Source organism: Anopheles cruzii, chromosome 3 (genome assembly GCF_943734635.1).
Source record: "Anopheles cruzii chromosome 3, idAnoCruzAS_RS32_06, whole genome shotgun sequence".
Lineage (NCBI taxonomy): Eukaryota > Metazoa > Arthropoda > Insecta > Diptera > Culicidae > Anopheles > Anopheles cruzii.
The window spans coordinates 82,754,827-82,777,726 of NC_069145.1; the positions used below are offsets into that span (position 1 = coordinate 82,754,827).

At 52.8% G+C, this 22,900-nt stretch overlaps 1 protein-coding gene across 1 annotated transcript; it reads left to right on the top strand.

The window, feature by feature from the left end:
- The first annotated feature begins 1,843 nt into the window (after positions 1-1,843).
- On the top strand, positions 1,844-22,534 carry LOC128271147 (geranylgeranyl transferase type-2 subunit alpha). Its single transcript, XM_053008587.1, has 5 exons — positions 1,844-1,853; positions 14,701-14,738; positions 20,814-21,052; positions 21,118-21,296; positions 21,357-22,534. The coding sequence occupies exons 1-5, from the start codon at positions 1,844-1,846 to the stop codon at positions 22,532-22,534; spliced, it is 1,644 nt and encodes a 547-aa protein (XP_052864547.1).
- Positions 22,535-22,900: the final 366 nt, after the last annotated feature.

Sequence of the window (22,900 nt, forward strand, 5' to 3'; positions counted from 1 at the left end):
AAAGCTGACGAAAGCTGCCGAGATGGGATGGATGCATCGAAGCGGAAAGTACCTCCGGACTTCCCGATCGTTGCACGGACCTTTCTACACTTTTCTTGAGACCCTCTTTTATCACCTCGTCGAAGAAGAGCTCTTTAAGGACGTCGATGCGCAACGGAAACTGAATCCATGTCAAACGGAGTGCGTCTTATTTTGACATGTTTGCCGTCAACGCGGCATCCTCGGACCGAGGTTCTGTGCGAGCAAGGTCGCTGATTAATGGGCGACGAAAAGGGGCAGGATTTTTTCGTTTCTTTTTCACAGCCGAACAGAGAGCCGGGGTCAGGTAAACGGTCCGCAGGCTATCGTGTGTTCGTCCGCCCGCTCCGCACGAGAAGATTATGGTTTTTTGATGATCTTTTAAAATACTGACCCGCATTCTGGTACCTTTCGCTTTCAAATAAGAATTTTACGTCACCGAAAAGGGAAGAAATCTTAACAAATTTTGTACAAACTGTGAGCCAACAGCTCGCGTGAAGATAGTTGCACCGACCACTCGCAGTCAACAGTCAGACATTTCTGCAGTGTCAACACCGGCGAAGGATTCGCCGCCGGGACAGCCTGGCGCATGCTCCACAGCTCTTATGTACTACCAGGCGGGCGCTACCAATACTGAGCGCGATTCACAATTCCGAAGATACTTCACATACTCCAGACGTGTGCCAAGATTGGGTGTGGGTCCGCCAGCAGCATCGCCAGCACAGTAATCTGCAGATAACGGCATCGAAGCCCCAATGGTTTATCCGCCCGGATGGCGGCTACTTATTACGAAATGATCCGAGGGATTAGACGATAAATTATGAATCTTTCAAGATGATAACCCGTTCGAACCCGCGACGAGCCGAGAGAAGGAGGTAGCAAAAGTCAGGGTTTTTACAGCCACCATTAGCAGGGGATGATACGATTCTTGACACACTCATAATTATGGCGCTCCATTATTTGTGTGAGGCCAAGGCGAAAAAAGGCGAAAACCGTACACTTTGTGCGCAGAAGATTGCGCTCCACCAACGTGTTCGCGTTAGTCAGTTTAACACTTTAACGAAACCCGGTGGTTAGTAGGAGGTGTTCCTTCATTCGCCGCGTGAGACCACCCCGAACCGAGCGCGATCGATATTATTTCAACACTTGCAACCCAAGCCTATCATTAAAAGATCCACGTTCGGGACGGAGGAAACCGCCATTTAGCAGCGACGACGCGGCTTGATTGGTGTAAATTTCCAGACGTGCAAAATTATTCCTTTCGTAGTTTTTGTTCGAAATATTATTCTTTCGAATTCAATTAAAATCCTCCGAACAGCACCCGGCCAAAGGAGGGCGAGCGAGCGTTAGGCGATGGAATCCAATCAAAGGCAAAGGCCATCACATGGATTGCCAAGAAATCGATCAAGGACACCACCGAAGCACAATCGGTCGCCGCCTCTTCTGCATTCTGATGGAACAGAACAACTCTGTGCAACATCAATCATCGGGTCGAATTCGGGACGGATAAAGCTCCACAAAGCCTTCAGATAGAAGAGACGCTGCTGCTCAACGCGCCCCAATCAATCGCTTTCGATTGGGCCATGATGAAGCGGTTATGCTGGCAGTGCAGTGAGCCATCGGAACCGGCTCTTTATCAACAAATTGTCCGTCCAACGATAGCCCCCCCCATGAAAGTCACCGTCGTCGGTGAAGTACAATCATCGACGAGAGAGGTTGGTTGCTGGGCAATGGAACACGCTGGCCGTTCGCGGAACGGCTCCTCGTGATTCAAGTCCCGACAGAAAATGAAATATCAATGCTTGGCCGTTGACAAACAACCAGCATGTACGAGAGTAAGCCACCACCGGCAGCAGCACCTTTGGGAACCCAAGTGGAAGTCATTGGAGACCGACCGTCGGGTAGGATGGAGCAACAGCACTACAAAAACACTCAATGACTGTGAATCTTCTGCAGAAAGCAGTACACACTGTGGGGTTCGATTTTTGTAATGAAAAAGCAATGGAATGTAGTTGGACGATGGCTGCTATCGGATAACTTAATAACGTGCCCCTTAGCTCAATCTTAGCGTGAAGTTCTTTCGTGCTGCTCAAGCTTCTCAAGTCCCTAGCGATGGCATTCCGTGGGACACGTTGCCTAAGAGGAGAATTCGCTGGAATGTCCAGCGACCATAGATCACATCCCGAACGGAATGCTCGAGTGAAGCGCGCATCGAATGGTGAAAAGACCAGAAATAAATAGTTGAACAAATTCAAACAGAGCCTTTACTGTAAACAACCAGCAGGTGAGGGCACAGACAAGGGAACTGTCTCTCTGGGATCACCTCACGATGCTGGTGACGAAGCGCTTTTTGGTCTAGGCCTTCTCCATTTCAATCCCCAAAAATGCGAAGAAGATCGCGCCACAAGCTGGACCTCGCCGTGGTGGATCACTGCTGCGGTTACTTCAAATTGTTTCCCACTTCTATCGGAACCTTTTTTGGGCGAACAACACAAGCGAGGGGATTAGGTACGGGTACAGGTACCGGGACGGATTATGCGTCACGGTCCAGCGCCATTCCCGCGTTCACAGCGGGAACATGAATGTGTGCGCGCACAACGACAATTGAACAAAACCACCGCCGCCGCCGGTTGGCCGTGTTGTCACGGTGAGAGAACCTGGTGAAGTGTCCGTCTCGTAAGCCGGGACATCTCTCGGGAGATGCCACGCGGACTGCCTTGGCCGTGGGGATTAGCAAAAACGCATTTGATCCCCCCGGTTTCAGTTCACGCACGATTGGACGTGCAGATGGCCATTTTTGTGATTTTTCCCTCCAAATACTGGCGCCCAGCACTATTTCGAAACCAATTTTTTTCGAACCGATCATTTCGCGGGAGACGACCCAGTTCGGCCCAAAACTTGCCCGGGATTGCCAATCGAAATCGAAATGGCCGGGCGGAGAAACCCCGAGGCTGGATCGTCAGAAAGGGACGACACAGCCTCTCTTCACGCAATGACTGGAAGTCATCAACCGGCCCCCCCAAAGGGGTGTCAATCATCGTTCGCCCGAGGAAGACGACGAACCCCTCAAGCTTGATCGACCCGCGCCCTGACTCACGGCACGATTAAGCAATTTTTGGAGCCCCCACAACACACGCCCGGGAAAGTAATAACACGGAGCGAAGCATCGCAGGGCGTATCGTGGGAAAACGTGACCACAAGAAGCGACCCGTCACGTCTTCACATATGCGGGCGCGTGTGTGTGTGACCGTCATCCACCCACGGTGATGCTCACAGCATGATGGTGACGATGATTGCCTTCGCATCAGCAACGAAGCGAGCTCACATGCTGTCGAACCGGGAATAAGAAGAGAAACTATCGTTCTGGGCAATCGATTGGGTATCTCTGTCGTTTTTGTTTTGTGACCCAACCGATTTGGTCTAAACATCGCACACACACACACACACGAGTGGCCTCGTCACAAAATCAACATAAAAACGTGAAGAAAGATAAAAATGGGTCGTCTCTGTTTTCGCACGCCGCCATTAATCTCGATACGGGCAAAAAGCCGAGCACCGGGCGCGACTTGCGATCGCCGAGGCGAAGGTGACCTGCGAAGGAACTGGAGACGTCGCCTACACCAACTTTGTGTGCATAAAACTATCAAACCAGTTCCGTTCGGCCGGGTTCAGGCGGGCGGGATCTGTGGCCGGCGTGAACTCCGTCCTAGCATAAATCGCTCGCTCTACGGGACTCGTAAACTACTGGGAAGCTCCGGCTTCTAGAGGCGCGGCCTAAAACGTGTCTTCGGAAACCAAGAGGCCCACGAGCAATTCGCTCGTAAATATCAACTACGGCACAGCAGCTAGAGCCGCGGCCACGCCACGGTTCACGGAAGCGGTTCACGAGATCTTCCGGAATGGGACGCGCGCGGTTCACAGCGAACCGGCGGAGTAGACAACTAATTTACAAACGAACGCGAACGCTCACGACTCCCGGGCCAATGGCGGTCATCGTCGGCCCGCTGTGGCGCCGATTTCCGAGCCGCCTTGGGAAAGTGAGGCCGGGCGCGGCGTGTAACGGAGAAGCCCGTGGGAACCTGCGAGCTGCCGGGAGACTCGGCTTCTGGGAACCTGGCACGGGTTGGGGATGCTGTTAAGTTTTACGACCAGCCACTACTGTTTCCCAAGTTCTAGATCTCCGTTGTTTTGGGGAGCCCCGTTTGGGGCTCATGGTTTGGGACCGATTGTGTTCCGATTGCTGACGAGGTGCACGAGGCTTATCATAAAACCCTTAATAGGTCTTTCCCGATGTAATGTCACTTCATTAGCAACTTCCTATCGGTCACCCAGGAAGTGATCGTACGTCAAGAGTAAACCCCGTCGGAGAGAAAGCCAAGAATCCACGAAAGTTCAAGAAGTAATATAAGCTACTGAAAGGTTAAACACAGTGTTGTAGCAAGTCCTCTTCGACCTCAACTTCTTGTCAAGAACGCTGCGCCCCAAGAACGAAGAAGATGCAAAGTTTCGAACCGTGCGCTGTTGCTTGTGTTTCGCGTGCGATGAAGTGCTCTGTGATTGGCCCTTCTTCGATCGGTCATCGTCGTCGTCGTCGTCGTCGTCTTTGGACCGGAGTGGTATTTGCCGTGAGCAGACCAATCTAGTTCATTAATGTAATTTACTTCTTCCGCCACCTTTCGTCCTCCGTCGGACGGTGCGTCAATTGGATTTGCGTTCGCATCACTTCGAATAACTGCAAGGCCAGAGAGAGTGCCAGAGAGATCAGCCAGAAGGAACGACGCGATTTCTTCGACCACGGACTTCGGCCGGCACGGCACGGCACGGCTAGGTCTAACCTTTGGGGGCCGACACGTAAATTCGTTTACGTCGTTCCCGTCTTTTCGATAGTCCCGCCGTTCGGAACTCCAAACGGGACGGGTCAGGAGAAAGAAACACCGCGAGTCACGAGCTCCGCGGTGTGTCCGCGTGCGGTATTATGTTGCACTTGAGAGCTGCCCGGCCCAGCGCGGCGAGCCCTGCGAGAGGGCTGCGTTCTATCACGGAAAACGTGTCGGGTGAAGAAGCGATGCAACATTGACTTCGTACGCAGCAGCGGCTTCGTCTTCCCAGTCGGGTTTAAGGTTATCCCACTTTCTATTAAAACATCCACATTTTTTGCTGTTGCTGACGGTGAGTCGTATTTCGTAGACACTGAACTCTGGACTGGAAACGAGCGGATCGTTTTCTGCCGGAACCAGCGCGCGAGACGATCTTCGAACCCGCGCCGCGCTGGAATGCGGCGACCACAACCTGATGCATCCACCGGGCAGCCTGTGGTGTCCTCAATTAGTGGTGGTCGAGTGTCGTGACCGCGGTTGGCGAGCGGTATTTCGAGCAAAACGAAAACGTGATTGTCCGTTGCACGCGTTCCGGCCAGTGTTGGCGGGCGAAGATTATGGTCGAAATTGCATCGGGACCGGTAACGTTATCGGGGTCACTACGTGAGCGCCAAGCAGAGATTCTTGGACGACTGCATCGAGAACAAATTTCGCTTCTTCCACACATCGATTTCTATGGCGCCTGGACGGAGAGAGAGGATGTTCCGCTTGTCAACCGCACCTGCTGATCCGAACCACTTACGGACACCTACCACCGTCTGATGGAGTTGTGCCGCCCTCGGGAGCCATCCATGGGAACCAATCGCGCTCGTTTGACATCTAAGCGCCATGGGCCACGCATGGTAACGTGAACTCACCCGACCGACGGAAGCCTCGCGAAGTCACTTGTGAAGCCATTACACGGGCGGCGACTCTGAGATTCTCCGGTGGGCCGTAGTAATGCCGCATCGATTGGGTCCTCGAAACGAGCACAAAAACCTCGCAGCACCTCGCCCCGCCACGTAAGTTGCATCGAACGTCTTAATTGGAGGCGCTTGACGCAGCCGCGTCTAGAGGAACCCCTGACAGAACTGTTTCGTTCGCCGTCTACCGAACAATAGCGGGACTTTCGCTAATTGGATTAGTTTCTGCACTGGTTTGGATGTACAGTCGGTTGGTCGGGTACTTTCCCCCCCCCCCGCCAGCCCTCGGGAAGTTGGCCGAGGCAACGGTACTCCACAACAGCAGCAGCGACCGCAGTTTCGGCTGCAAGCTATGTGCTTTATTGCTGCACCCGTGTGTACGACAGGAGTTTTGTGGGATAATTGAAAATGTCTCAGCCGCGCGCACTTCATGGCAGGCGGATCGGGATCGATACGGAACTCTCTGCCACTGTACTGCATTATCAATGAGCTGAAGATGGATTCCGTTGCCTTGCTGTCGGGCAAGACGACCTTTTGCTATTCTTTGCCCGATACAAAGCATTTATTACTAGCAGCGCCAACTCCATTTAACGAGAATATTAAAGATGAACTGCGTTTCTCCGGGCACCTTCCCGGGGTGAGCCCACCAATATTTCCGATATAAATCAAAAAAGACCCCCACAATTACAGCACATTTGCATAGTGGCCCCATAAAAAAGGGTTTACTTCGCATGGGGCTGCTGCCCGAGCAATCCAAGCCACGCAATATAAAAACGCATTCCGTCCACACAACGACGGCCCCAATTTTCATGACTTTGGCTGTTGCTTTGGAAAATTTAACTACCCCGCGGGGCTGGCTACGGTTCCTAGACAACACGTCGGGCGGAAACTTAGTGCTCCGAGGGTCTTTAAAACTGCTTCCGGCTACGATCCGGCACTCGGGGGGGAGTGCCCGTGTGTAAAATGCCAGCCCCAGAATGAAGCCTTCACCGAGGCGACCGAAATTGCTTCATTCCTTCACGGAGGCACGTACACAGCAGCGCGTCGGGTCCGTTAGCCGCGCAAGTGGGCAGAAAATTTAAGGATCATAAAAATTAGCATAAAATCATGGCACCCGTGAGAGTTTTGCTTTCAAGTTTGGGTGGTTGGCTGCCCCAAAACACTAATCAGCCAGCCAGCCAGCGAGTGTTGTGGGGCCACGGAAAGCATAATTCTTGCTTACCTTTGGTTTTTGCACTCCCTGGAGGCGATAAAGGGATGCGACTTTCAATTGTTACACCTCTCTAGTGTTCGAAACGATTGCGAATATTATTCCAACGGAGTGCTTGGAATGTCATTAATAGTCGATATTGAAGATCGTGCGATTAACGTCAATCGACTGCCGCATCGCCATTACATTAGCAGATGAACAAAGTCTTCGAATTTTATGAAAAGTCACAAGGTTCAATCATTACCGCGGTAGACCTTGGAGCGAGATCCGAACCACGGAACCCCAACAGATCGATTAATCGGACGAGAGCAATATAAACATGTTTTAACACTTCAAACACACATACACACACGCACAGCCCACCACGCAACATGCTCTATACCCGGGGGGTCGGTGGGAGAACAATTAAATTTTATTGTTTCGATTGTAAAAGCAGCAATTAGTAGCGTCGGTAATACGCGAATGGTACTCGCGCTCGATTGGAACACACAACGCACCGCCACGGAGCACGAAAAACGCAGTTCTTCGAAACTTCATTAATGCAAAACAGTTCCCGCGGACCCCCGGGGGGCCGTGGCGGTCCTTATCCCGCTCCGGCCGGCCCCATCAATCGAGACGGCGGAGGATGCGCGAGTTCAGAAAACATTAAACTAATTGCTCGGAGCTGGCTGGCGCACACAGACGGGCAGCAGATTATCTCCGACGAGATGGAAGCACCTCCACAGGTCGCCGTTTCGCGGTAACCTGCTCCTTCTGGGGAATTTAATTTGCAAATATTGCGCTTCCATCTCGACGGGGCGGCAGTGATTACATTGCAGCCTCCGGAAGTGGGCACCCCTTTCGCAAGGGACTTGCTGTGCTGCTGCTGCGGTTTCGGACCGAAAAATGCGGACACTGTCCAGGTGGTGGCACCGCCTAGCACCCCAGAGAGCGTGGCCGCCGCCACAGGTAGCGAGTGTCGTGCTGTCACCGCCCGAGATTCGCAAGATCCGGAGACGCGAAGCAAAACAGATACTTCTTCGCATCAGACGCAGACTCGGGGTAATTAAATGCAATGGTGCGTTAAGTAGAGAGCCCGACCTGAGAGACTTTTACTGTGCGGCCGTTAGGTGCTCAGCGATCCCGCCGGGGGGTCCCCGGTCTCTGGTGGGAAGATGCTCTCGAGTTGTGGCTCGAGTTGAGGGGCTTTATCGAGAGTGTAGAAGCACCCTTCGAGACCTTTGATCGAACGAACGGTCACGTCAAGTACCGAAATCCATCCAGGGCCCTTACAGGCGTGTCTCCAAAAAAGGGTTACAAATAATTTACAACCTTCGCAAACAAACCAAAAAAACACAAGGCGAACAAACCACGCACCGGGCACGCTTCGTCAAGTGAACGACGACGGCGGCGGCACATGGTCCCGTGATTTATGGTCGCTTCCTTGGTCGCTTGGAGCTCCCAGCAGAGGCTCCCCCAGCCTTCGGGGGGAGCCCTGGCATACGAACGCGAAATGGGGAAGTATAAATATTCCGTCCGTCCGTCCGTTCGCTCACTTCCCCCCCAGCCCTCTGGTCCGGTCGTTTCGTGAGCGCGGAGAAAACGTGAGCCACCGAAACCGAAACGTGAGCCGATGACAACACCGAGAGCCGAGAAGTCCGTGGCCCGTGTTTCTTTTCGATGCACTTCGGCTGTGTGCGCCCGTAAAAACTGGACGGAAAAAATCCTTGTCAGGAATCATCACACGAAGGGTAAGTAGGACGCAGGACGTGGATCCCCTTGGTGAGTGGCGAAAGGACGTGCGCCCGCCAACATTCCCTACCACGCGCTGAATTGGAGGACCATTGGAGGCCCATTCGTACATTCTCTCTCTCTCTGTGTGGGGAGCTCTACACTCACTCACACATTGATCCACTTTATCCCGTGTCCACCACCACGCACACACACACACTCTCGGGAAGCGCGGTCGTCCTTCTTCTCCGGACCGGATGTGGTGGTCGAGTTGTAGTATTTCCCGTCGCCACCAACCTCCCCCCGTGTTCGTGTAGTAAGGGGCCTCTATACATCGGAATTTTCCGACGGGCAGGCAGCAGCGAAGGACTTCGTGACGGCGGCGGGGCTGTCGCCGCCGCCATGTTTGTTTTCTCTCAGCCTAATTCGGAGCGCACACCACACGAGGGGACGGAAGGGGGAGCCAGCCGGGCTCTGCGCGAGAGCGAAGGCCCAAAATTTTCCACCATTGGGCGGAAAATTCCATCGCACTACACGAAAGCATCGGGGTCAGGCATCGTCAGGCGACGTGTGATGTAATTGGTCGTGAAGGTGAAAAGCTCCGGTCCTCCCCGTTTGAGAAAGCCACCCGCCGGCCATTCTTAAGATCCTTCTTCGCGGGAGCAAACGAACGCTGCGCCGTCCGTCGAATCGAGGACGAGCTGCGCCCATTTTTCCGGGCGGTGGACGGAGAGCATCGCGCGAACGTGAGAGCCCGGGAAAATGGCTCCCTCTCGGCAGCGGAGGGAGGGCCACCAGAGGGGGGGGCACGGGGGCTTTATTGCACGATGACGATGATGGCTGGTGCTTTGCTTACCTAGGCGATGAACAATTTTCGCAGAAGAAAATGTGTGGAAAACTTCTTCCAAAAGCTTTTCTCCGTTACTCGGCGGGGCGTTATCAAGTATTCCACAACGCGCGGCAGGGTTCTCTCGGCCAGCGCAACTTTTCCTCCCCGGCCAAGTTTTCCACTGGGAAATGGACACACACCCGAACGCTTCCTTTCGCCCACGAATCGCCACGCCAACACACACTCATTAAGGTTGAAAAATCGGGAAAACTGGAAAATTCACACTCACTTTACTCTACCAACCCGCCGAGTGGCCACCCGTTCCACCCGCTCTACCACCCCGCGAAGTGCACTTTTGCACACACACACCACACACACACACCGTCGTTGCACACGCACCCCGAGAATGCGACACACGGGCTACCGAATTCCGGGCGGCCGCCTTTTTGATGAAAATTCTTTCGCGACCAAAGAACGAACGAGGACACAACCGGTCGGCGGGGTTGGACCCGAAATCCTGGGGACCACTTTTGGGGTCCAGAAACGTCACTCTACTCGCGCGCCTGCTGCTGCTAGACGGACGGGGTTGTTCTCGGGAGCCAACTTTTCACACGACTTTTCCTGCACCGTTCCACAGCACAAACTGAACACTGCTGCCTCTGCTGACAAGAGCACGGTTTTTCTCGGTGAAAATCTGCCGACCACCACTACCATCAAACTCAGTCGCCTTCTCTCTCGCACACATACTCTATCTAGCTCGCGCGCACACGCTCCATCGCCAGGATGGGCCGAATTTTGCCAGCCAGGAAAATGATTCTGACCGTAAAATCAATAAAATCCTCTACTCGCGAGCGAACCAAACCAACACCAAGCTGTCGCCCTCGATGGGCGCCTCACGCACACTGTTCCGCTGTGAAGTTCCGCTCTCGTCCGTTCATTAAAAGCTAGGGGCGGTGGTGGTGTTGGTGAACACGCGCCCCGTCGATGTCCTGCGTACAAGTCGGAAAAGTCACCAACACACCATCAGCGCATGAAAAGCATAGTATAGGAGCGATCCTTTGCCGGGAAAACGGACCGGTTCTGGACTCTCCCAACTCGCGGGAGAGTAGAGAGAACAGGATTGAGTTTGCAAAAGATTGCACACGGTGGTGTGTTGGTGGTGTTGGTCGCCGCTGGGTGGGATTTGATTTTTGAGCATACATCTCCTGACTTTGCTGCTTTTCGTTTTTTTTTCGGTGTTGGCTTTATTTATTGTTGGAAGCATAACACCAAACGCTGCGAGGCTGAGCTATGCTAAGAGGCCACATCAAAGGCAAGAAGCGACACAAACACGCGGGGACACCACGTTACACCGTGCAGGGGATGAGCTGTAACGGATAAAGTCGAATGAAAAACGACTTCTAATAACCTTCTCGCTTCGCAAAGAGAATCGCCGAAAGGGCCGTTCTTTTATCTGTTCATCCACCGTCAAGTACCCAGAAGAACCCGGCCACGTAGGCGGTAGAATTGTTTTCGGGCCTCATCATGCAAAAAGAAGTGGAACTTCCAAGAAGAGAACACTAGGCTTAGCTCCCCCGCTCATTTATCCCAATTATCTTTGCTGCGCGCTTATCATGGGGGCCGCCCCCCAAAAAGGACCCTCAGAACCCAAAAAAAATGAGGCACCCACTTAAGTAAAATTGTAAACACACAAACGCACACACACTGCGCTGCCCACTGACGCTGACGAGAGCCACTACTACACACTAAAGTAGTACTCAGGCCGTGTGTGTGCGTGTCTCTGGACTTAGAACTAGAACGAGGAGAAAAAGAGCGAAAATCCTGTGCGAAACACACGATTGCTGTGACTTAAGCTGCTGCTCCTATTGGCGTTTGTGTGTTAGTGTTGGGGGGGAGTATTGTTTTCGAATCACCCCCGCAACGCCCCCGCGGAATGGATTATGAAATGAGCGCGCGAGACCTCGTCCTCCCAACTTCATAAACGCACCCCCCTTCAGGGGAAAAAAGGTCCCTTGGCCACCCTTATGGCCACCCTCCTCTAACATAACACACGCCGCCCAACAACACCTGCAACCCCCCTTGCCACCTCCTTTCGGGCAACTTATTCGTCCTGCAACATTGACGCCCACCGACCTGAGGACTGGACGGGTCCGAAGTCGGGCACGGAGCGAACGTGTTGATTGGGTTCTATAACCTCGCTCGTCGGTGCCCGAGTCGGGACGGATAGACCGACGGTCTCACGTCCAGACGTAATCCAGTGTGGTGCTGGCAGCGCACTAGTCCCCGCGGTTACCTACATAACCTATATATAGAGCGACCACACCACGAAGTGAACAAAGCATAGATCGCGGCGATGCAGACGGCACACAGCCGGACGATAAACGGTCCGCGGTCGCAGGGTCCTGGTTTTCGATGGAAAACTGGGGGAAAAACCGACAACAAAAACACATCTGGAAAATCGGAAAAAGGGCACGTAAACAGTGAAACAACATCAGCAACACTAGCACCGCACCAATCAAGGTTCGAGACAGTCGGCCACGAAAGTTGGCAAAGACAAACAATTGTGAACAGCAAGGGATTTTGTAGTTTTGTAGACGAACGAAGGAACTACGGCTTATGAGCGCGGCGCAATAGGAAGAGAAGTCGGACACCAAACATCGGTTTGTAACAAAACGGAGCCTAACTTGCCATTAGTTTTCGTAAGAAAAACAACGGTCGAAGAAAAGAAAAGGTCCAGTGAGTCCCCCCCACAACTGCGGATGGGGTCAGTGGAATTCACCCAAATCCGCCTTACTACATCGCCCCCCGCGCAGTCCACTGAATCCTCTGCCGGACAATTAAGATTAATGAACGTATGAAGCATAACTTGACGTTCGACACGATCCCAAGATTCCACCCAAGACCGACCGACGGACCGACGCGGTGGCGCGAGCATGGCAAGAATTTCTAATAATGTGCTCCTGCCCTCCATTACCGCTTGCGTGCTGCCCCCTGGAACCTCCCTCTCCGGGCCGCCGTGGCAACATACCAATCAAATCATATTTGATTCCAATATTATTTGGCACTGTCGATCATAAAGTCCTTGCACCACTTTTATGTATTCACGCGGCGTACACTCTCTCCCGCCGTCCGGACTCCCGCCCTTCGGTCGAGGGGCTCATACTACTCCATATGTTCCCCGCGTTCGCCCACCGAACCACGACACGCGCAGGGTGGCAAAATAGGAAAGAAAAACTTTTGGTGAGGGGCCGGGACATACCCAAAAACATCACCCTCCGACAGAGCCTGAAGCAACCCCGCTCTCTCCCCGCTTGACCGCACACAAACACACACACTCGGAATGCGGAAGTTCAAGCTGCCACCGTTTGGCCCCCCGGAGCAGAGAGCTTCCGTTCGCCATTGGCAGAGCGGGAAAAAATATGTAACGATGTAAGGAATTAGCATAAAATCGAAGAATCGATTATGGAAATTCAGCTTCAGCTACCAACAGCCAGGCCAGGTCTTTGGCGGGTGTGCAGAACACCGACCCCGCCATGGAGTAGTGGAGAAGAGATTGTTGGTATGATTGGATGTACCCGCCCGTACCGGGACACACACCGATGATGTCGTCGTCGATAGCCTGGGACCACTTGACTTCACGTGGCCCACCAGAGCAGCGCATAAAGACGGGTTTCCAATCTCTAATCGAACGTCGCAGCAGCAGCAGATACAGAACGGAACATCTGGACATTGTGTGCAGCAACGTTCGTCCCGGTTTCGGGTGCCCGGAAGCGGTGCCCAAGTTGGTTATTGAAATTCAAATGCAGCTTCACACTTGCCGCGTGACGATGGGTTGCCGTTATCACTCGGTCCGCATCGAAGAACGACATGGTAATGGATTGGTGATGCCGAGAACTTCTGGCGACATAAACATAAGATCGCAACATGCAGAACCATAAACCATTAAAAGTCCTTCGTCCTCTGGCCATCGAAATCGGTACACGGTTTTTTAGTTCGCTTGTGGCGCAGATGTCCTTTATGGTCCGATACGGCCACCGGAAGCACCCAAGACACTTCATCGGGTGTAAAAGAGCTTCCTTCCGGCAAATGGCACCTGGAGCAACAGAGGACCGGAGACCATTCACAGCACGACGGCGGAAATGTTTGCTTAGCGAACATTATGCTGCCCGCCCGGTCGACAGGTTCAGTGGCCCAGAACCACCATAGGCCCCGTCCTACTGTGCGGAAGCGACCGGTTAACTGCTGGGAGTCGCGTCGAGAACCGTGTCATTGCGGAGCGCGGGTTTCTCACCGCAGGCGTAAGATAGGCGGCAACATCCGTCTTACATTGTGGTCATCGTGCGAATCATTCGGCCACGGTCTATAAGCCTGGCCACGATGTGGGCAATGAAGCGAAAATTAGAATAGACCGGTGGCCAGTGGCGTTCCTCGACACATGCTCCGCTCATTAATCAATCTTCTCGATCTCGAGGGCGCGAGAGAGGGGAGTGTCCAGGGGACCGTGAAGGAACTGCCATCACCTCGAACCACCGCACCGCCCCGCAGGCACCAATTTCGGAAGCTAATTAGATCACGAACCTATCTTTAAGCTGTCACGAAGCGGCCGGCTTTGAAGAAGTCAAAAACCTGCACGAAAAATATGAACCAACCGGAAGGCGCTTCTCGGAGGGCCACGGGGTGGTAAACAAATTTTCGGGTCCGTGGTCCGGAGGCGCAAGAAACTCAAACATCATTAGCCGTTTCGGTGCCGCATAATCCACAAGCCCGCCCGACCACACAATAATGAGGGGTCTCTCGGCGTGCGCGGCTTGCCAGAGGGCTGACATTATCTTTGCGTTAGAAGGCTCTACTGTGTGGTGATGATGAGCCCCGCTCTTCGGTCGGACGCTAATTACGAAGAGTGGTACACTTCTTCAGTGGCACACAATCAGAGCTGCCCGGTGTCGGTTCGGTTCGATTCGAGATAACTTTTGGCCACCGGATGTCCCGATCGGAACCCCGAGCAAACAGGGAACAGGGTTTGAGGGAATTTGCTTGAGGAAACCAACACAAAAACCCAGAAACTTTTCCCGAAGGGAAATTGATTTATGAAGCCACAGCGGCAACATAAGGGAACCACTAACTCCCGGTAACTCATTTTTCATTCGGTCAAAGGTCCGAATGAAACGCACATCAGCCTCCCTTCGTCGGAGGTGAGTCATTTGAGGCAGGCACACGTTGTGGGGGACGCGATGCTACGAAGGAAACCGCCCAGCGGCAGGCCGGCACCACCCTCCGGGTCTAGGATGATATTGAGTGTAAAACAATAACATAATTGCTCCCAACATCCTGTGGCATCTTGCGTGACCGGAGGGCGGCAGTGCAGCCCAGGGAGAAGAAAAACAATTATCCAAATTGCTCCCGTAAGCCACCACCTGATGGCGGCGCAAAAAGGATGAAGCCAGAAACGACGAGCGGCCTGTTTATTGCTGCCGACAGCCATCCGTTATCCTTTGGGGTCCCACTTTTCTTTTTTCTATGCGTCGCCCACCACGAGAAGAGGACGTCCACAATCCGATCGGTTCGGTTCGGTGCGGCGGGGGCCACAACACACAGCCTCCTGCCTATGGCCACGCCAATAACTCACCGAGTGCCCCAAAAAGTCACAGACACGAACGAGAGACGATAGCGAAACTTTCACATGCAAAGCTGGCCTTCCGAGGATCCCGAGGACCAGAGCTGCAGTGCGCGTTGGTTGTGTACTGTGTGCTACGGACGCTGCTGGAAGGCCGAACTGCTGGGCGTGACAGGAGCGCGCACCATAGCGACCAGGACCCACTTCCCGGCGGACGGCGAGCCTCGGGAGGGCTCCGGCGGTGATTGCAGCCGGATTGAAATTAAATTTTATGAGCATTAGAGTTTCGACTTCGCAATGCAAGGCTCGTCCTCTGGTCGGCGGCGTTTGTCCTGGCGGCCCCGGATCGGATTACTCTCCCATTCCGGCACCATGGACAGATGCGCACCAGCAGCACGAGAACTCCACCCGGGGACCATCATTGTGGGTGTTTGTGGAAAATTTAATGTTGTGCTCTGGCCACGAGCGCGTAACTTTCATTTTCTCGCTGCATGAAAATTGCAAGTGCACTGCGCTCCAGCGCCGGCAAATGTAAATCGGCAAACCGACCAACTGGGGCACTGCAACGGGAAGTGTTCCGGCCTTCCAATCCAAAGTGGTCGGTAGCGCTGTGTGCGATGTATTTATAAATAAATAAAACTCTGGACCGCGCGCTCGGTGGGCGAGAGAGATGCAGATGCAATTAAGCTGCAGCATGGAGGAACTTAGAATTCATTGCATTATGGAATGGACGCATCGCGAGCGCCGGTCCCATATCTCTCGGCCTCGGGAGCAATATGAATTCGCTATCCCGCGTCCCGTCGTGCCCTGGCGAGTATCGAGCGAGCCCAACGTTTCTGGCAGACGCTATTACGGATCCTTGACGTCGTCCTCGTCGTCGTCGGACGACCCGGGGAAAGTGAGTTAAAAAAAGCAATCCACCACCCAGACCCAGACAGTCGACAAACCCATAAAAAGCTCGTGGGACGAAGGAAAAGTGCAGGCCACGAGCGAACCCCGAAGGAGTGTGGTGGGCTCTGGTTGGTTCCCCATCGATCGAACCCATGTACCTCTGCGGCACTGCAACAGGGTGCAACATCAAAGAGGGACACAAGTCGTGGCGCCCGCGAAGTAAATAAAATCCTCAACCCAATTGATCGATGCTCGTGGACCCTGCGCTGTGTGTCTCGTGGTTCTAGTTGGCCACCTTACAGAGTAAAGTGGAGTTCATCACATTCTGATTCGATAAGACCACTAATGCGCTGAAAGCTCATGCAAACCACGGAAGTGCACGGGATCTTGAAAAGACAGCGTAATGTTGGTTCGATTGGATTGCTGCTGCCGCCGGAAAAACGGCCTTTTCCCCTCGGGGGCGAAAGAATTTAATGGGCCCTGTTTTGTTAGGGGGCACCACATAAATTGCGAACAAAGTTCTCGTGCGAATCTGCTAATCAACTGACACACCAACAATTCTCTCTCGCTTTAATTGAATTAATTTGGCATACAGGGAAGAGAGCAGGGAACTGCTCGGCTCGCCGTCTTTCCGCTCGAGTGGCCTTCGAAATGATTTTGTATGCTTTGGATTATTCTCTCCCATTTCCAATACGGTACGCAACGCACGGTACCCGAAAGCAGCGGTCCGAAAACAACGCCAAACAGAGGGCCTAAGCTGCCGGAGGACCACAGCTGCTCTCGCCTGCTTCATCTGCAGCACCGGAGCCCGGACTTCAATTTATCATAATTTACCAAAGCCCGTGACGATCCCGGAGTGGAACACACGCGCACGGAAACTGCGTGCAGTCCTCGGTCCGGATGCCTCGTCTGTCTTTAGCCTATTACCGAACGGGGCGGACCGGGGGCGATACACCCAAAGGGGCCCCTCGCTGGTCGAGAACTTCGCGATGGCGATGGCCTAAGCAGGAAAAGAAGTTTTTAACCGAATTACGATTTTACGGTCAAACTGGAAACTCATGGAAGATAATTGAATGGAACCAATGAAGCGTACCCGGCCAGGAGTCCCGGATTTGGTCATCGGCTTCGGCTTGGACGGTACCGGGTGTGTTCCGTATCGATGATTGACCCGGGGACCCGGTGCCGATCCAGAAGAACGAAATCGGAACCCCTTCATTTTGTGTGCGCGAATCTCGAGACGGTGGGGCGTTCAATAATTAAACCACACACGAGACATCTGCCGCCGGACGGTGCAGAATCAAGGGGCCAGGCCAGCGAATCCTATCCCTGCCACCGGCTTCAACGCATGACCGGGCACAGGTTGAATCAAATAATACACATTCCTCCTGGAGAGCAAGCATCTTTAAGATGTTGGTGCTCCTCTTTCGCACCGGATTGACTCCCCACCGGAAGCGACTAGGTCGGGCACAAAATTGAACATTTCGTCTGCACACGAAATTGGTTCACAGCTTTGATGGCGCACCCAGCTCGTGGTGATGAACGTTTTCCCGCGACGTTTTCGGCGGGAAAGCAAATAACGAAAGAAAGTCTACGCGAGAAAGCGAACCCGGACCCGCAGTAAGAGACAGAGAGAGCGAGCGAGTAATTTATTTATTCAACACCCAGTCCGCTCCAAAGTTGGTCCAATTTCCGGGCCCCGCGAGATTGGAGTGACAAAACGTCAACGAATTGTCAAACAAAATTCGGTACCAAGGAAAGAAAAAAAAACTCCATCACGCAAGACGCCAACCGCAGCATTCCAGACACCGGAGATCGCGGTCGGGTTGTGCCGCGAGAGTTTCGTGTTCTGGTGAAATTCTAGAACTAAGCCGGCCCTCCTTGATGGATCGTGGTGGTCAACCGTCGGAGACAGACAGAATGCGCGATGCGCGGCAGCATAATTGATGAACCTTCGGAGATCATTTTTCACGAAAATCCTTCACGCGGCTTGATTCCCAAGAAAATGGTGTCCCTAGCAGCATGAAATCATCCGACGACGACGGACCACCCGGTCCACCGATTTTACCGATGTAACGGAAAGCCGGGTTTCAGTCGGTTCATCGACACCACACGCGCTCGCAGCAGTATCCTCTTCTTGGCCGCCCAAAATCTCCCGGCACGCAACGCAACGCCCCGCGGTCGGTCACGGGGCGAATCAAAGGTCAAAGTCATTAACAGGTGTACACCACCCTCAGCGCCCGGCCCGAAACACATTGCGTTCCCTGTTCCCCATTCGTTTCCGATCCGATCATAACAAACCATTGCCGGTGTCAGGAGTTCAGACAATAAAAAATCGACTCCGCCGCCGCTTCCCATCGTCCGCCAAGAAACATGCTGAGACGCATGTAGCGTCTTTTTTTCTTCGATTCCGCCGTTTACGTTTCACGTTCGTTCTTTCCTTTTTTTGTAGGTGCTCTGGCGGATGCTGTGGTTTATGATTCCCGGTGCGGTGCCAATGATGCCAAACAATCTCCGGACCCAAATCGGGTGGCCCAATTTCTTTTTTTTCGCGTTCATCGCGGGAGAGTGACAAGTTTTTGTCGCTTCTGTCCCTGCCATTCGGTGTCCGTTTGCCGGGTCTGAGGAGCCCCACCAACAGAAGAAGCTCGTCCATCAATCGTCTGCCGAGACAAGAGACCCCGACGCGTTCTGTGCGCGTTCCTTCGCGATGTTGTTAGCTTCCGCGTGTGTGGTTTCTTTGGGGTGCTTTGGGCCACAGCATATATTTTTGTTTCCGAGCCCCTTTTCACCCTCGCGGCGCATCATCCGCCGACGGGAAAACCGAGGAAAACCCAACGAAAACCCGTAAGATCGAGAGTTGCTTGCGTGTGCGCGTCTTTCCCTCTCTCTGACGGTGGCATATGCGCAACATTGGCAACGAAATGCGTCCAGGCGCCCGTTTGGGTCGCGGGATGCAGTGTGGGGGATGGCTTACACTCGCGATGCTCTAACGAAAATAGCTTCCGAACGGGCATGTTCCGCCAGTGCCAGTGAAAAAAGAATTAAACGTAAAAATAGCGGCAATTAAGTTAACTCAGAACGATTTACAACAAGAATTTAACCAATTTCGAGGGAAAATGATCTGTTTTTTAGGCACAATAAACCCAAAAAACAACGGTTCGTTCAAAGAAAGAGCATAACTCCGGAATGGCGAGATTACAACACTTTTCCTCGTGCGGTAAGTGAACCCCAGCAACGCACGGAACACGGTTCGGATCTCGGGCGAGGCCAATATTCAAGGTTCGTTCGTCCCGGCGTGGCACATGCTGGAGGTGAACATTTCACTGCCGAGAAGAACTATAAATAACCCGCCCTAAACAGCTGCCCGCGTTCTAGCGATCGTCAACTTACCTTCTGCTGATGCTGCTTGGCGCGCTTTTTCCGAACATAATTTACTCATCAGAGTGTCAGGTTCAGCACGCAATCCAATCGATCAGGGACCGAATTTTTATCGATTCCCATTAATACGAACAACATAAATGCGACTCTTTCTGCACACTCTCTTCGAGGAACTTCCACGCGGTTCCGGTTCGATTATTTGTTTGTTTGTTTGGCCGCCGGAGACGATCCTCTTCGTTCTGAGGAACTCTCACGATCACGATTATCCAATTGAACTTTGCCAATTTACTTATCTCTCACGCACACACGCTTTCACTTCAATTGCACCGTTTCCTTTGACCGACGAACCGTACCGGGGAATGCGAAACCCAAGCCAAACACCAAGCTACGAAATGCGTCATATTACTCCCGCGCCGGTTCCGATATTCTGCCTTGCCGGGTCGAACAATTTATTCCCGTTTCCGCATTTTTGTTTCACGGCGCACCATTTTTAAACCACCCACACTATTGGAACGCATTTTTCGCACACCGCAGAGGCTTTCACACAAGACGTGCCGACCGAGGGAATAATTTCGGAGACATTTTTCCCATTCACACGCGGACGTTTGAAAGGATTCTGTGTTAATGTTACACCACGACGAAGAAGAGAACACCCACAAACGCCCCATCGATCGATGGGCAGGAAATTCGGTACTTCTTGTTTCACTTTGCACTTTTCCGCCGTTGTTCTCCGCACGTTACCGGCGCTTTTCCAGCGCGACTTCCGGCACAAAAACACACAACTTTGCGCGAAGAAAACTCGGAAAATACTTAACGTTTCTATTTTCCAACCGGAAGACACGAATACTTTAAACACGTAAAATTCGAAGGAAAATTACCTATCTTCACGCGCGAAAATGCGTCCGACCGCCAAGCTTGAATTTTTTTTTGAATTTTTTTGTTGTTGTTGAATGTTGTTTTTATGAAACTGAACCTAACTAAGACACTGCGAACCTAACTTTGATACCGAACCTGACAAATAACTCACAATTCATCTGGCACTCAATTTCTTCCTCGTGAATTTTGTCCACAAGAATTCATTTTGTCCACAAGAATTCATTTTGTCCACAAGAATTCATTTTGTCCACAAGAATTCATTTTGTCCACAAGAATTCATTTTGTCCGTAACTCACGTAACGTACGCAGCCGAATCAACGAACCGACCGAGCGAACGCAGCCAGGAACAGCTGTCAAACAGCTGTCAAAAACAGCTGCAAGAAAATGATGAATCAGAACCAAAACAACAAAACAATCACAACGAAATCATCCGTCGAGAAAATCGGTGAAAATGGTAAGAAAAATGGTTTATTCGAGCGCCACATGGCTCATACGTTCCCTATTTCAGCACGGTCGATTAAAGGTGCGCACCAGTGCCGAGGAGGCGGCACGGAAAAAGAAAGCCCAACAGGAAAAGGTGGTTGTTTACCGGGCGGCCATCGAGAAAGTGTTGGCGAAGAAGGCGGCCCAGGAATTCGACACCGCGCTGAAGGACCTGACGAGTAGCATACTTGGCAATAACCCCGACATTGCCACCTTGTGGAACGTGCGGCGGATGTGCATACTGAAGCAGAAGGAGAGCGAACCGTAAGATGCGTTTCCGAGACGTGTTAAACCGGCCGGGTGTTGATGGTTCCCCTGTTTCCCTCTAGCGAGGCGCAGAAAGTGTTCGATGACGATCTGGAGTTTACGGAAATGTGCCTGAGGGTGAACCCGAAATCGTACTGCGCCTGGCACCATCGATGCTGGATCCTGGAGAATGCCCCTGCGGCCAACTGGCAGAAGGAAGTGGACCTCTGCACGAAGTATCTGAAGCTGGACGAACGCAACTGTAAGTGTGGCTTGCCTTCCCTCCGCAATCTGTCTAAAAATGGTTCATTCTCCCGGTCAGTTCACTGCTGGGACTATCGGCGATACGTGGTGGCCAAGGCGCAAGTTCCGCCGGAGCAAGAGTTCGCCTTCTGTACGGAAAAGATCGAGAAAAACTTTTCCAACTACTCTTCGTGGCACTACCGGAGCCAGCTGTTGCCGGTGCTCGCGCCGCACACGGAAGATCCGAGCCGACCGATCAGCGAGGAGAAGCTGAAGGAAGAGCTGGAACTCGTCCTGACGGCGGCATTCACTGATCCAAACGACAGCAGTGCGTGGTTCTACCAGCGCTGGCTGCTTGGGTACACGCAGCCGGAGCTGGATCTGGCCTGTTTTCGGGTGGACACAAAGGAGCGGCTGGCCGTGGTGTCCTTCACGAAACCGATCCAACTTGGGGCTGCTGGTTACCGGCTGACCGTGTCGGGGTGTGATGGTTGCAACGATACCGCCGCTTGGAAGCCGGTCGGGGATAGTTCGTCCGCAACGACTTGGATTTTGACCGCTTCCGTGGCCCTCGCCGAACAAATGGACGACGCCAAAGTGACCCTTGCCACACCGGACGGAATCGAGCATCGCCTGAAACTGAAAAGCCCTTCGCCCGGGATCGTCGTCGGCGTGAAGATGCCCAAGTTCGGCTACGAGTTCGGTTCGGCCATCGTAGAGGTGCTGAAGGCGCAGCTATCGTCCTGTCAGGAACTGCTCGGATTCGAACCGGAAAGCAAGTGGACACTGCTAACGGCCGCCCTACTGATGAAAGTCATCGATCGGCGGGGTTATTACGCGACTATTCGTGACCACCTGGCGAAGCTCGAGAGCGTTGATTCGCTGCGACGCGGTTACTACCGTGATCTGGCCAGCAAGTGGGCGATCGAAAAACAGCTCGAATTGTGGATTGAGGCAGGCGATCTAACGTCGCCCATCGATCTGTCGCGATTGGACTTGACCGTTCTAAACTACAGCCAGTACCTGGCGACTACGGATGCAATCGATTTGAGCCACAACCGGCTCGTACAACGGAACGTGGGTACCCTCCGGGACGCGGTGTTCTGCCGGAGGTTGAATTTGGCCGAAAATGCGCTGCAAGCTGACGCCTCGATCCCCAAACTGCCTCTGCTAACGGAACTCAGTTTGAGCGCGAAAGAGAAAAGTGAAGAGGTTGCAGACACTTTGCGGGCCAAAGTGAGCATACTTGTATTGTAGACGGCATTCCGATCCTAGGTTTAGGGCTTTTTAACACTACAATGCACAAATAAACCGCTATCACCCAGCACAATTGTTCAACTCAAAACCTTTTAGCAGAACCAAAGCGTTACACACACGTAAGGCGTGTAACGAGTGACTTAAGCGATGACACGATTGAGCGAAAATAACGGCGGTTTGCAGCATAGCTAAATAGACGGTGTTCTAAAAACGAGTTAAGCTAAGACACCCGGTTTTCCCCGTAAGATTTTTCCGGAAAATTCCAGGGGAAAACTGCAGTTTTCCGGGGGAAAATTCATGAGTATCGAATGTCGTTTACACTCTGAGATTAAAGTCGGGTTCACTGTTTACGTTGACCGCTCGTAA

Excerpts from the sequence above, each read along its gene's own strand:
- LOC128271147 (XM_053008587.1), top strand. Across the intron at positions 21,053-21,117 it reads AAGCAGAAGGAGAGCGAACC|CGAGGCGCAGAAAGTGTTCG; the intron begins GTAAGATGCGTT and ends GTTTCCCTCTAG. Across the intron at positions 21,297-21,356 it reads GAAGCTGGACGAACGCAACT|TTCACTGCTGGGACTATCGG; the intron begins GTAAGTGTGGCT and ends TCTCCCGGTCAG.